Source organism: Echinococcus granulosus (assembly GCF_000524195.1).
Source record: "Echinococcus granulosus chromosome Unknown EG_S00006, whole genome shotgun sequence".
NCBI lineage: Eukaryota > Metazoa > Platyhelminthes > Cestoda > Cyclophyllidea > Taeniidae > Echinococcus > Echinococcus granulosus.
In genome coordinates, this window is record NW_020170386.1 from 1,334,057 (window position 1) to 1,348,991 (window position 14,935).

At 43.0% G+C, this 14,935-nt stretch overlaps 3 protein-coding genes across 3 annotated transcripts; 2 read left to right on the forward strand and 1 right to left on the reverse strand. All coding sequences in view use genetic code 11, as the record gives it.

The window, feature by feature from the left end:
* Positions 1-248: 248 nt before the first annotated feature.
* EGR_01647 (Transcription elongation regulator) lies at positions 249-1,824 on the forward strand (the record flags this gene model as incomplete). The annotated part of the gene is made up of 5 exons (XM_024490896.1): positions 249-282; positions 375-511; positions 703-1,086; positions 1,279-1,508; positions 1,683-1,824. 5 exons carry the CDS (start codon positions 249-251, stop codon positions 1,822-1,824), a joined length of 927 nt encoding a protein of 308 aa, XP_024354761.1.
* An 813-nt stretch (positions 1,825-2,637) lies between these two features.
* On the forward strand, positions 2,638-8,710 carry EGR_01648 (Transforming acidic coiled-coil-containing protein 3; the record flags this gene model as incomplete). Its single annotated transcript, XM_024490897.1, has 10 exons — positions 2,638-2,834; positions 4,782-5,134; positions 5,400-6,010; positions 6,078-6,416; positions 6,843-6,986; positions 7,160-7,365; positions 7,857-8,061; positions 8,144-8,250; positions 8,473-8,593; positions 8,660-8,710. 10 exons carry the CDS (start codon positions 2,638-2,640, stop codon positions 8,708-8,710), a joined length of 2,334 nt encoding a protein of 777 aa, XP_024354762.1.
* Positions 8,711-9,446: 736 nt separating this feature from the next.
* EGR_01649 (hypothetical protein) lies at positions 9,447-12,270 on the reverse strand (the record flags this gene model as incomplete). Its single annotated transcript, XM_024490898.1, has 5 exons — positions 9,447-9,968; positions 10,098-10,571; positions 11,085-11,340; positions 11,533-11,771; positions 12,196-12,270. The coding sequence occupies 5 exons, from the start codon at positions 12,268-12,270 to the stop codon at positions 9,447-9,449; spliced, it is 1,566 nt and encodes a 521-aa protein (XP_024354763.1).
* Positions 12,271-14,935: the final 2,665 nt, after the last annotated feature.

Consider the following 14,935-nt stretch of genomic DNA (forward strand, 5'->3'; position numbering starts at 1 on the left):
TTCTACCTTAATTTCACTTACGTTGTCCAGTTCTTAATGTTATTTCCAGCTTAAAAGGGTCTACATTTAATAGTAAGAAGTTTGCGGTGTGGTATATGCCTTGTGGTATTTTAAAGTACAGATCGCGAATTATTCGGGAGTTACGTTAAATGCAATTTTAGGTGAATGTTTAAAATTGTCGTCTCCTCGTATACTTGAAGCAAAGTCATTAAGCTAATTCGTATCTGCTATTTCGCAAAAGTTCGCCAATGAGTGGGCTTTCGGATTACAGGTCCTCGGAAGGTGGACACTATTTGAGCCACCACCTTTTAAAATTTTGTTTATTCATGCGCATTTTTTATAGGTTAAGGCGGACTTCATCGCTCTCCTAAAAGAGCATAAATCAATATCTCGGCGCTCACATTGGTCCGGTGTGAAGAGGAAAATTGACTTTGATCCGCGTTATAGAGCGGTTGAGTCTTCAAGCCGTCGTGAAGATTGGTTCCGCGAATATATTCAGAAAATGGATGATGTAATTAACCCTTATTTTTAAGTGAACCTATTTAGTGTCATCTCCCATGCAAACTGCACTTAAGATATAGTTGCATACCTTAACTAGCGGTTAGCTTCTTCACACTATGAGTTTACTATGCTGCTGCGTGTTACAAGGCCTTCGTGACAAATTATGACTCACCTTACCGAAGATTTGATTTGACCTTTTAGGGAAAAGATAGCGCTTCTCGGGAGGATAGTGAAAAGCGGAAAGAGCGGGAGAAGCGCGAGCGACAGGAAGCTTCTTTACGCGAACGCAAGAAGGAAGTTGAGGAGGCTCGAACCAACTCAATGAGAGAGCGGGATCGTGAGCGTGAATCTCATTTACGTCGAGAAGCTGAGGCCAACTTCAATGCCCTTCTAACCGACGCAATTAAATCAGAGATACTCTCATGGAAGGAGGCTAAAAAACTCCTTCGAAAAGACTCGAGATGGGATGGCATAGCAGATGTCCTGTCTAGGAGTGAACGTGAGAGCCTCTTCGACTCCTATACTGCTGGTCTCAGCAAGAAAGCTAAAGAAGCTTTTCTTAAGATTATCAATAGTAATGAATCGGTAGGTTGTTATAACTGCAAAGCCATTTTTTCAAATAACTTGACCGATTCGATTTTGGCTACTCCTGCTTCAATAAACTTGCCCATATTTTTGCATATTTCTGTATTTCTGCACGTCCTACTTAAAGCTAATTTTCGCCGATTCCGTTGTTTTAGGCTCTTGTTTAAGTGCCGTTGTGCTCCTTACTGTTAGATTACATATTGGACTCCCTGGAAAGATGTGAAGGAGATCTTCAGGGACGACCCACGATTCGATAAGCTTCTTTCATCCGAGAAAAAATGGAAATCCGAATACCGTGATTGGGCCGGTGAACGCGAATCCAAGGCGAAGAACAATTTCGGTGAAATGTTGAAGGAAAAGACCTCATTAATGTCATCGTGCGTCTATTTCTTCGGTGTTTGGCTAGTAGATTATGGTGTCCGGTTGGCATCGCACATGGGTAACCTGTAAACGATAGTCATGATTTAGATGTTGCATGCAGCCTTCTTCATGCTTGGACTCCGCTCTTGGTGAATGTTTTTCAATCATTAGTATACATTTAACAGCCTTTGGAATTTGCTAACATTTCTCTTACCTATGTTCTCTAATCGCCTTAGGGCAAAACGCCACTCCTCTGAAAACGATACGATGTTGGATGATGTTTTAAGCACCCTCAAGGCGGACATTCGCTACAGGGCGTTAGAACCAAGTCAGTCCAAGGCTATGCTCGAGGAGTTCCTGCAGCGCCTCTCGGACTAAAGCATGCTGTTTTTAACCCCATTGCGTTTGCAAACCCACTTTCTTGTGTTTTCTTTTTTGTTGTTGACTGCATGCATCCTGTGCGTCAGCACATGTATAAATTCATCTGAAACAGAAAATAAACGAAAAAGAAATTGTTGAACGGCTTTGTTGGATTTTCCCCGTTGGTGTTTGACCTTGTTTATGTGTGCGGAGGGCTTGCTTACTGATCGTTCCTATTGCCGAGGTCTTAACTTTAGGGACGAGGTCTCAATTTCATTTTCTACTAAGCCGTCTTAATGGTTTCGTTCAGTGAGCTTCGGTGTTATTTTTTTTGGGTCTTTTGTCATTGTTTTTACGATCAGCGGCTGAAGTCTCAAGCTTGCCACAAAATTGGTTGCACCTGTATTTTTCGATATTGTGTACGGCAGGGAGGTTACGTAGGTGACTGGTTGTCCTGGAAGGTTTATTTCATTAGATATTTGTAAATGGTGCTGCCGTTTACTGCCGCACGCTCTGCTGATCCTTTGAGTTCTACACTCAGATCTGATCTGAAATCCGAAGTAAATGTGATTTTATTGGACGTTTCATAACTATGGTTGTTATTGTGTCAGTGATGCATTTTCTGTTTGAGCTGGAGCAAGTGTGATTCATGGTGGCGAGCCAGATTTTCCTGATTTGCCTGTAACCTGAATCAGTTAACAGATTTACCTGCTCTGTATTTAAGTAGCAGTGAATCGGAATTTGAGAAATTGAGTGTCGATTTTACCCATGAATAGCTAGGGCAGCAATGCTCGTAGTTGCTACAATCTTTCTTTCATCCAGAGATAAGTGATGAGTGATCGTCCGAAGTCCACCCAGCTAACACCTGAGGAGATTGATCGGCTCCTGGCTGATTCTTTGCTATCTCTACACTGTGCTGACGACCCTGCGGTGTCCAAACCACTGTGGGTTGCACCGGAAAGCACTCTCACTGAGGCTGATCTAGCTCTGCTTGATGAGACCGGCATGTGTGAACAGCCGTCTTCAGTGTGAGTTCACTTTTATTCCTGACATCTGCCTGCTCATCGTTGAGTTCCGTGAAACGCCCTCGTTGGAATATGATTAAGTGAATGCATTCGGAGCATTATTAAATGAATGTAAAATGAGATTTTCCCCACTTCCGCTTTGGCATCTGCTTTGAAGTAATTTTTTATTATCACTTCTCATATTGTGTTTACTCTCAATTTAATCTTTTACAAAATGACTTCCACTCTTTGCGTTAGCAGAGCCATTGAAAAAGGACACAACGAGGACGTTATTCAAGAGGCCACGCGTGAGTCATCATGGACAGTTTGCTTTCGTGTTTAGCCTGTTGGAATGGCAAGCACTAAATGCAGGTCTATAATGATGATGTATCACATTGTCCTAGCTCCAATATTAATGAATTAAAATATTTAAGCAACACATTAACGTGAATAGAGTCAAGTTGGTGCATGCAAAGGCTCACTTCACATTATTGTTGGTGTTCTAGCTGGAACATGAAATACACTTATGTGTCGTCTTTGTGCTTAACTAATTATAACGCTAAAAACAGGTTCTGCAATACCCAAATGCTACATGCATTGTTGTACCATAGTCAAAATTGATTGATTTGCATATCTGGTAATAGGGTTCCATTTATAACAGCGCATTGGCAACTCACTTCAAACGATGGTAAATCCGGTGAATTAACTAAGGGATGGCGCTTTAGAAAGGGATAATAAATTTTGTTGTAGGTTTTCTGATTTAATCAAAGTAGTTAATTCAGTAGTTCTTACTTTTCTCACCTTTTAGAGGCGTTGAGTTCGCAAAATGAACGAATCCCAGCAGCAATGGATAAAATCCCTCCAGATCATTTTGAAGCAGATTTTACTGCATCAGCTTCACCTACAGGTGACGCTCTGGTATCTGTGATGAAAACAATCACTACCTATCATTAATGATCATGTCAGGTCAACTGATTAGCGATGCTCCATTGTTTCCTTAAGTTTTTGCACTGGCACTAGAAAACTAACTTACGTTTTATTGCATGTACGTTGGTGAACCTCGTCATATCACCTACACTGGTGAAGTTACTTTATTCTCGGTCATTGAATTGCTTTTTCCGGTAATTTTTGTAGTGTTAATCATAGTCGAGTCATTGTTTTACATGGCCATATGTGAATAGATCTTTAAGGAAATGCTATTTGAGATATTTTGGGCTTGCACTAATTTTTTCCCAAGGCACTTAAGATGCATTCTGTGCGTGCTTTGCAAGGCATAACGGTAAACAGGACTGCAGAACTTGCCGTGTGAGTTTAACAATTCCAGCACTTATTTTGTTCAGCGTGATTACCGCCAAGCAATATTCTGGTGCTCCCAGTCATCTTTTTTCGATCAGCAAAGTTTGGTGGCTCCATTCCTATCGCGGTGGAACAAGTTTACGTGATAGTTTTAGTTGAATATTTTCCCACCTGATTTTCATTCAACTGCCGAATTTAATATAGAAATATTGATGCAACCGGGCAAATATTTAGTTTCAGTTTCAGGTAAATGAGAAAAATAACTAAACACAACACACAGCGAACTTGTTACCGGGGTTGCGTGCAAACTAATACTGGGAACCCACACTATGCAAATGCTTCACAAAGATGAGTTTTACTGGCTTATATCTGCCTTCGAAATGTTTTTTCATAAGCTTGCTAAACTCCGTTGTAAATTTTAGACCAATTTTCATTGTCTGCATCCGTTTCTTCACCACTGCCTATAAGAGAAAAGTGAGTTCATTAATTTCATATTAATGTATCTTCCGATTGTTGTATTAATGTGAAGAAACGGACTTTATCTTGGTATTCTGATTCGGGCTCCGGCCAAATAGAATGCCTGGCGGTGACTTCCAATCATCGAATTTTTTCACCATCTGACTGTGCTACGATTTCAGAGAAGGCGCAATTATTGTTTCTTATCTTAATCCACAGTCCTGGTCATCCAGGTTTTTCAACACAAAAAAGAAACAGTTTTTCCAAACTTGTTCACGGCTGGACCACCCTCATGGGTCATCCCATCGCCGGTTCGATCTCGTCGCAGTTAACAACGTCACCTCAGTCAGTTTCCATTTTTTCGCCCCTTTTAACGCAAAGTTCAAAGCTCCTCACTGGTGTCGTCTCCTCCCTCCTCTCTCCCTGGGCATTGGCGTCGAGACAGATTGCCGAGATATCTGAACACAGTTTTGACGGCGTGGGACTTGTTCAAGATAGACCTTGTGAGGATAGTCTCATTAATGCATTTGAAAAGATTGGCATTGCAGACAGCTACTCAGAACATGATGACGGTATGTTTTCGGAATCTCCCATCCTCCTGCCAACTCTTAATTTTACGTTCGAAATCAGTTCACTACGCCTAATTGATACCAGAAAGCTAAAATCCGTGGTTTGAACGATGTTTCCTAAACACCTCACATAACCCTTCAAAAGTAGCGCCTTTAATCGGTGTTAGGTAGAATAGCACTCTTGAGCTTTTGATTTGTTTATACTTCAAATTGTCCCAGCGGAAAATGTTGGAGCTTTATGGAATTATGCAATTCTGCACCTCTGCAGTGTTTTTCTCACCCAACCACGATCGTGACGAGACGAAGGGTGCTAGGAATACATCGATATCGCCTTTGCCCGTCGTTCGTCTGCGCAGCGCGATGATGGAGGACACGCAATGTGGCCCGAACACTGAGTCCTCGGTCTATTCAGACGCCGTAAGCGTGCCACTCTCTCCAAGGCGCTCGATGCCACCATCCCCCCATCGGTCCTCGACTCATCTCGAAAACTTGGATGCCGTTTCCTCATCCCACTCGAGGCTTCTTTCAGAAGTAGAAGGCTTTCCACCTAGCCAATTTGGACATTGCCCACCACAATTGGTAAACGCCGATCTAACATCATCTTTTTCTCTAAACAAAACCACCGCGGAGGAGGAGGCTTCAAAAATTAATAAAAATTTACTCCCAGGCGTTAATAGTTCACCTAAGAGGGAGATCTTTCCTCGAGGTGTGTTCTCTGCAGAGCCAGAAATATCGGAAGACACTTTTGCTTGTTCGGCATCGCGAGAAGCATTTGGGGATTTTACTGTGGATGTGGTTTTGCCAAAATTGGAAGCGAATACTTCCACAAAATCTAGCGCTGTTTATCCGGAAGGTCCTGGACAACCAGATACCGAATTGGTGAGTTTCTTTTTATGTTTGTACAACCAACTTTGAGGGTTCCAATTTAGGGCTTTATGTTCCGCAGACTCCTCAATCTTTCTTTAAACCGCGCGTTTCATGCTCACCCTTTCCAATGATGATCAGCGTGATGAGTGACAATGAGGAGTGGAACACAACTCAGAAGTCCACTGGTCGTTCCTCCATACCTATAAATTCGCGAAGAAATTCAAAATCCACCGTCTATGGACGCAAGGCTAAACCACAGGATGAACTCGTCTCTCGGGCGGTAGAAAGTTCAATTAAGGGCTTATCACATGAGGGCAGTGAGGTATCCCACCGATCATCGAAACGGTGTGAAATGGCTACGTTTGAGCAGCTCTCACCTCAATTGAGCAGTAGCACCCTTTTTTCTACTTCTGAAAATGTGAATGCGAAGTCTGCAACATCATTAATAAGTTTATATTTGGAAAAACCCCTCACCTTATTGCATATTAACTACTGCAAAACAACTGTCAGGCAATTCTTTCAAATCCCTGGTTGGGTGCGCCAAACTCAACCTAACTTAGTCGACTTGGAGGATTTCGGTCATGCTGTGCTGGTAAAAAGAAATGAAAACGTTACCTGTTTGCTTGTTAGTAGGTGTAACAGAATAGTTAGAAAAATTAGGATTCCCTTTTAATTGGTCTTTGAATTAAGTGTAGTTAACTAAGTAAACCTGACATATATCATGTTCCGATTTATTAAACGTTGTTAGGCATATGAATACAAATGTCTAGGCGTTTGGCGTGTATCATCGTTCGCGCATCGTTTCCTACATAAGATTAATTTTACTGGACCACTTTCCTTTTAGAGTTCACACTGTTCGATTTCAAGCCGCCCATCCTCAGAGCATTTATCGGCAGCGTCTGGCATGTTGCAGCCACCACCGCGTAAGGCCGCAAATAGCGTTACATTTACAGAATCTGAGCAAGACAAAGAGAATGTATCACCAGATGTGAGCGTTGAGATCATCTATATGGATATCGTTTGATTTTCATTTGTTTCAGGGCTGTTGTCAAATTACACTTTTGCAACGCGTACTGCTTTCGTGCATTACTTTGTTCTGTATATTTTGATGGCTTTGCCTCATAGAATTGGGTCGTGTCTTCCCCTCTTCCACCCTTACAGGTGTCGGTAATAGTCACTAGACGCCGCGCCATTCACCGACTCCCGGTGCTTCCCGTCCCTACGGGACCGGTACCAGCACCGAGGCATTCGGCCCACAAGGCGAAGACTCAACTTGCTTTTCCGACAGGGAGAGGAGAGATTGTTGAGGCGAAGGCTCAACTTCGTCGGGAAATAAAAGCGCTTAAAGCCAAAGAGGATATTTTGTGGTGATTTCTCCCTTTCAGCGTAACCCTACTTGCATCTTCTACAAAATTCGGGACAAAGTATTAAAAAAGTGATACTGGAATGAATAAGCTAAATATTGCTACCACTCATCCACACTTCTATTGTATGCATATTGCACATTCATATTTCCCACACAACACGTTTAATGGGGTACTAAGTGAATATGGTAACTGTAGTAAAGCTGATGCCTAGATTTTATTTTCCTTTCATTTCCTAGCCAAATGTTTTTTGTGCTGTCAAACATTGATTATTTTATTTGTGTCGATTCGGCCAGGAGGACATTTGAGAAGTTATCCTTTTAGTCCTCACTAGTAACTCCTTTTCATTAATTTATGACAGTTTATTCCTCTATAGTTCCGATTGACTTAGATTCTTTAAGTTACATTGGCTCCTGTGCCTTAGTTTGAGTTTGAGTGAAAATTTGAATAACGCTCCTTTCACCGAGTTAGGCTGTGTTGCGTCTGTTGCTAAGGTTGGTATTGATCAAATATGGGACGGCATTTGAGGAGGCTTTGGACCAACGCAGTCAGGTGCACTTTGCGGCGGCCAGTGCAAGGGCCCAGGCTAGTAACGAAGTCTCTGAGACACGTCGTCAGACTGCTACCCTCTACAATGCCGTTCTAGAATCACAGCGACGACACGAGCGCATGCGTGAAACGATCGAAAAGGCCGAGGCTGTGAGTCCTCCCACTCCTCCCTTTCTTCTCAGTTGCTAATCTCCCAACATTTGGATTTTTCTATCGTTTTTCGCTGTTTTAGAGTCAAGATGAGTGGTTGAAACGCATTGAAGCTCTCCAAACGAAGCACACTCGTCAGTCGGAGAAAGGGGTGACCTATCAAAAATACTGTCTTGGAAAGATTCAAAGGTAGGTCCCGTCTTTCTTCCCGTAACAATCATAAGAAAGGCTTCAGCACTTTACCTTCTTAACTGGACCTTTTATTGTTTACTTATTTGCCTCTGGTGCAAGGGCAAATTGCGCGCCTTTGGACGGGGCTACTAAGTGGAATTTATTTCCCATAATTTGCCTCTTCAGCTCAGGTAAATCTTCTGCAGCAAATCAGACTACGAAATCCCTTTTTTGCTCTAGGGCCCTCGAAAATCAGGAGGTGACAAAGACCGAGATGGAAAAGGAGCTTAGCAAACTGCGTGTTCAATCCAAGCAAATGGAAATGAAACAAAGGTCCCTCGAGGCTGAACTAAAACAAAAGGTAAGCCTGGTAACTTATGGCAGTCTACTGATTTGTTTGTTACCTACACTTTTTTTAATCCTGTAGGCCCAAGAGAATCAAGAGCTTACCCGCATTTGTGACAGCTTGTTAACGTGATTGCATTTGTCACATCTCTGTTTTTGTGTACATTTGTTATTCGGTGTGCGGATCTTAAAATATATGTGTAGCGTCTCCCTAGACGGGCCTTCTTGACACTAATCTACCCAATTCCTAGGCGGGGGAAAATAGACTGTATCACCCCGAGCCTTTCCTGCAGCCGTAGGAAACAGCAACACGTCAATAACGTACGGATGAGTTGGGATGTTATCAGGACAAGCCACGGGTGGTAGTACAACCTGCAAAGACTCGAATTGCCAGCGCATTAACCAAATAGCCAACGTTTGAAGCAGATGATGCCACAAAAATTGCATCATCTAGTTAAACTGGCTGATTTCTTGGCCACTTCCCGATTGCAAAAAACGCAGACCTTCGGGGCAGTGGGCCTCTTGCCAACGGGAGTATTAGCAGGTTAGTTAGCCGCTGACTGACCGAGAGGGTAGGCGAGAGCATGATACAGTGGTTTTGGGGGAGGAGAATCCTATTTCCCCAAAACTAACTTCCAAAACTTTGAAATAGAAGAGTTTCTAGGGTTTTATTAGTTTAACACCATACGAAATTATATTTGATCATCTGTAATCTAAATCGGCTTATGCCTGTGCTACCGCCCTTATTGTACAAATTCCTAGAACAGTGTACATGTCCCCAAGCCCTGGGATAAATGTCCTCGATCTCGTCAATCGCGTTTTTTCACGTAAGAGGTATTAACAGTAGCACACAGAAGCAGTGCACAAACTCAGCCATCTGGTGAGGCGTAAGCCTCTACAAGATGGTCCACAGCGGACTCTTGCAGCTGACGCAGTTCATCGGTCTCTAGGTAAGGGTTGAGAGGTTTGCGGAATGCGCAGTCCATGTGAAGCTTCAGCCCTCGGGCCAACCACTGGTTCTCAGCAGTCCAATGACTGACGGCCTCGATGAGTGCGCAAGCACGCGAGCGCACGGGCTGGGTGCAGAGCAAAGTCTCCGTCCCATTTAGTCGTGGAAGAGTGAGGGGAGCAGCCGGCAGGGAGCAGGATAGCTGTGGGTCCACACCCTCCTCAAGGAAGCAAGCATAACCGCGGGACCGTGGCAGGTAGGGGAGAAAACTGCCCTCTTCCATTAAGAACCCGCGTGTCGAAAGCTGACAAACTAGGGAACGGGGACGGGATGACACCTGGGTCGTGTCGTGACACATACTGAAAGTATTTGCATGTGTCCATATCTGGTCTTCTTGAAGCTTCGTCGTGATATCCTGAGTAGTTAATGACAGTGACATCATCTGAAAACAATTTAGAGTAAATATACTAAGATACCACTGCTTCCAGGGGTAAACGATGATAACACATGAAAATTGAATTTGTAAACACAATTAGAGTAGGAATACTCAACAAAGCAGAGGAGCGAGCACCTTTTTGTGCGTTGGTATTAATGAATTGATAAAACCATGCAGTTCAGAGGAGTACTTGTAGTCACGGTTGAGCAAGATGGGAGTGAATAGGGTTGCCAGTCCAGCAGCCAAGCGACTGGAGGCGGCGCAGGCATCGCCAGTGTCCGTCACTGGCATCCAGGCAGAGCAGGAGGGCCAGTTCGTGGCTTCCTCCATGACAGTGAAGAGGGTTAGCCGGTTGAGGCAGACAGTAGACCACCGGCTCGAAAGTTGAGAGGGCTGGAAGTAGGAGGAGATAGCGGAAGTGAAAACAGGGCGTTTTGCGAACTCCTCACTAAGAAACTCGCCCAGGCGAAGACCCACACCGGCAAAACCGGAGTCAGAGTCGACGAGAAGGGAAAAACCGTTCGGTCGGTCGCATTCCTCCACCAACCGGTGGAAATAAGCCTCAAAATACTCGAAAGCGTCCCCACCCTCGCGATACAGATCAAGACCCTATAATGAGTAAAGGTACATATCTGAGGCGTTAGCTCGGACACATGTTTAAACATGTAGACTATAAAGGCAAGGTTGATATAACTACTGTTGAAATTTAGAACAAGGTCTCTTCGTAAGGATTAGTCCACATCATTTACACTTTGAGTAATATAAAGCCACATTCACAGTCAAAATAACACGCTCAAAGTGACAAAGCACAAACTAAGTTAACTTGCGAATATGATAAGGTGAATGTATCGAGGACAAATAGTTATTAATGATTGAAACAATGAGTAATAGAGACAAATGATAAGCATTACTAATGAGCTTTGACTTTTCTATGATGAAAGGCAATACTACAGGATAAGGTAAAGTGTAAGATGCAAAATCGAGATTTAGTTGCCAAACCATCCAATGGTGAATGAAATAGCCACTAGTCACAGATGTGATGGGGAAATGGGTAAGTTATGCTGAATCAAAATTGATTTAGTTAGTGGTGAGGTCTGTTGTAATTGACGAAATTTGGCTCACCTGTGCGAATGATGAAAAGGAGGTTGAGTCGTTGTCTTTAGCTGCGGATGTAGAGGCATTGCTAGAACGGGAGGGTGAGGCGAAAACGTCACCGGGCGATGAGGAGTCCAGGTATTCGCGTAGAACAACGACCGTGTCTTCACCATTCCACCTCCGTTTCACTGCTGGAAGCAGACAGTCTGTCCAGAAGCGGGATTTCGACACCTCAAGTTCCCTAATCTCGTCAATCTTTCCTCTGACCTCAAGCGAATGCTCACTGAAAGGCGAACATGAGACAATCCACTAAATCAAGAAGTGTGAGGTCGCCAATATAAAAGAAACAGTCAATAAAGCAATTAGATTTAATAAACTTTAAAGGAGTGCCAAAATTAAGTAGCGATTTTAAGACAGCCAATGAGTTAACGCCAATGAAACAAAACGTTTAATACTACAATGAACAAAAAATTACTTCATTTGGAGTTGAAAATTACCATCGTCCTGCCTGACTGTTTGAATGTCGCCATCCCAGGCCACGGTGACAGAAGGTGTGGCAGAAGACATTTCCATTCGAGGAGTACGTATGCTACCGAGGGTATCAATAGCAATCAGGCGAGGCCGAAGAGACGACATAGAACCCCTTACATTTATTCGAAAGAGCGCGGGGAGGTAAAAGCAACTATCCTCCGACCTCTGAAACAGACTGCTCTCCTGTAAATTCCAAAAATGGGCACCAATCCAATTGGACGAAGGTCCAGCTTGAATAAAAATGAGTTCGCGAAATGTGCCATTGGAAGGGGTAGTACATAAACAGGTTGTAGAGTTCTTAAAATCCATTACACTAAAAAATCAAAGATATTAGATGGAACAACCACCGCAGAACGCGGATGAGCAGCAGAGCTGCATGTATGCCAATTGGATATTAAAGCCTAATAATCACCTCTTTGCAGATAACTGCTAGAAAATTCGCGCGGTATTACTCGCACGAAATAAATCCAACAGGTAACAGATTCAACAATGCAAGACACATAGGAAATAAAAGTTGGAATATGGAGGCAAAATATTACTGGAAATACCTAAGATTATTGGGCAAAGAATCGTAAAGACCAACAAAACAGTTACTGGAAAAACATACTGGCAGGAAAAAGACACAGTGACTCAAATAAGCAGCTTGGCGTATAAAGGTAACGCATATCCTCGACGCAGACATTCAGACAACCCATTAACTGAGGTGTCACGCCTTGCTCCCCATCTACACTCGCCACCCTGTGCTTCTTTTCAGTCATAAAAGTTGAAGTTTACATAAATAGTGTTGTAATATCAAAGTTGCACTTGTACAAGCAAAAAGGTAAATTGTATGTAACGAATGGCAGAGACACGAACCATCTCATAAAGCCCTCACAACTGTACCAATCGATGCGAGGCGTTAAAACGAAGTACTTTTGTTGCTCTTATAGTAGATGCAAATAACAGCAAGGGAGGAGGCGTAATAAATTGCCAAAAAGCATCTCAAGTAGAGGCACATCTTACTAAAAGTGATATTGAGTTACTAAGATTAGTTATTTTAGATGCCACCTAACTAATATTGGTGGTTCTAGTGTAATACTTACGTTGTTTTAATGTACCTCTCAGGGATAAGGCAAAAAATTTGAATCTCTTGGTTAGATTGTCCTCTCCCGTACCTAGTGACTACAGCTCCCCTCCTTCTTGAACATTGTATTTTCCCTCCCCATCTTCTCACCTCTAATAAAGATGTCAAAAGTGAATCAACCGGGCATGCCTAAGAACGCTAGAAATAGGGAAGCGGAGACCGACGAGTCTCGCTTCACACTAGTGTTCGAATTATACAAATTGATCTCCCACTTAAGCCCTTGATATTTAAGCCCAATAAAGTTTCAGCTGCAATGCTTTGGTGATCTCCCAAGTAAACAGTTTTTCAGCCTTAGCTAGTTGTAATACGATAGTGGTTTATCCCTTGGTTCTGGTGAGGCGCCACTTTTGTACTTGGAATTAGCCCCCTTGTACCTCGCTGGGTGGGCTGGCCTTTTGGGCCATGCCAATAGCCCAGACACCTTCTCCGTGCTGAATATATATATATTCTGCCCGAGTATTGTGCCTTCTTTTGTCTTAAAGGAGTCGCGGGACGCTACATAGTGGTACGGAGTTACAGGCCCATCTGTCTTCCCAAACTCGCTCTGCGTAATGGTAAACCTTCTCGCTTAATGCTATAGCTTGTTGCGACTTCAAATAAAGGTCGTTGTTCCACACGACTGATTAAAATGGTACAATGGGTATAAATAGTAGGTTTTTTCAAAAATGCGAGTCATTAACAAACATATACCAAATTTTAGTTCACTTATTCTACATCTTAGTCAGAAGTCATGGTTGTATGGTAGAAGAGTGTATTACTGATGTGCAGGAGGCTGAGAGGGCACTGGCATGGTCCGGATGCCATTCCAACCAGCGGAAGTACAACCCGCAGAAATCTAATTGGCGGCGTAACTACATGGAGATTTATGCAATCTATTGTGGCGTCCCAGGACTCCCTGAAGACGAAAGAAGACAAAATACTCGGGCAGAATACATACTCAGCGCAGAGGTGTCTGGGCTATTGGCATGGCCCAAAAGGCCAGCCCACCCAGCGAGGTTCAAGGGGGCCAATTCAAAGTACAAAAGTGGCGCCTCACCAATGCCGAGGGATAAACCACTATCGTTTTACACCATTAAAGCACTGCACTGACTAATTTTGGTGTTTTGATTACACCTAGGCAAAGTGTTTTTTAAAATTGTTTTATTACCGGTGTCGACACTGCAAATCAACTAAAAACAAGCCTAACATTTAAGTGAGTTGTGTATAGGGGTGCTTTGATCCGAAAAACTTAACTTGCATGAGCACACTTTTCGCGTTTAGGTGAAACCAGCACTTGTATCGCATGTACTGAAATCCCTTAAGCATCAGGACATCCAGTATTATGGTTACTTTTGAAAACCTTCAGATTACATAATGCACTTGAATTCCATTTGTCGCAAGGGGCAATTCAGGGCAATATATTAAAGGACTGTGTCAGTTGAACACTTCGTCGAATCATACCTAGAGCACTGATGTTTTTATTACATGCAGAGAAGTGTTGTACCACACTAAGACTTTAGTGAAGACGAAAGAAAGTATAATACCAAGATAGAGCATGTACTGTCGGTGCAGCGTCCCGAGACTTCCCTGAAGACGGAAGAAGACACAATACTCGGGCAGAGTATATGTTCAGCACAGAGGTGTCTGGGCTATTGGCAGGGCCGCGAAGGTCAGCCCACCCAGCTAGGTACAAAAAGGCTAGTTCAAAGTACAGAAGTGGCGCCTCACCAACACTGAGGGATAAACCACTATCGCCCTACAGTCGGCGTAGGATAGGGCGCGGTGGCTACCGCCACGGCCCGGAGGCTTAGCCGAGCACCGGATCCCAAGTGCCTGCGACCCTAAATGTAGGATCTAATAAACACTTAAAGGATTGTGTAACAGGCCATTTTTACCACTTTGGCATCCGAGATGCATTTTAAAGCAAAATTTGTCTCTACAAATTGTTTCGTATATAAGGGTCAGCAGTCTTTTCCCCTTAAAATAATGTGGGTCAATTAATCTACCATATTTTAATAAAATTCTCTTATTTATTATTGGTAAATAATGGAATGACTCAGTACTACGAAAAGAATACATCTTCTAGTCGCAATTTTGTTGCAAATCTACTACGATAAAAAGGACAATTTTTCACTACAAAGATGTTAAAATCACTGCCTAACCCCTTATATTTATCAACTGAACACCACTTGGATTCATGGGTTTGATTCAGGGCATTTTAGTGTAACTCAAGTGATGTGCTAGG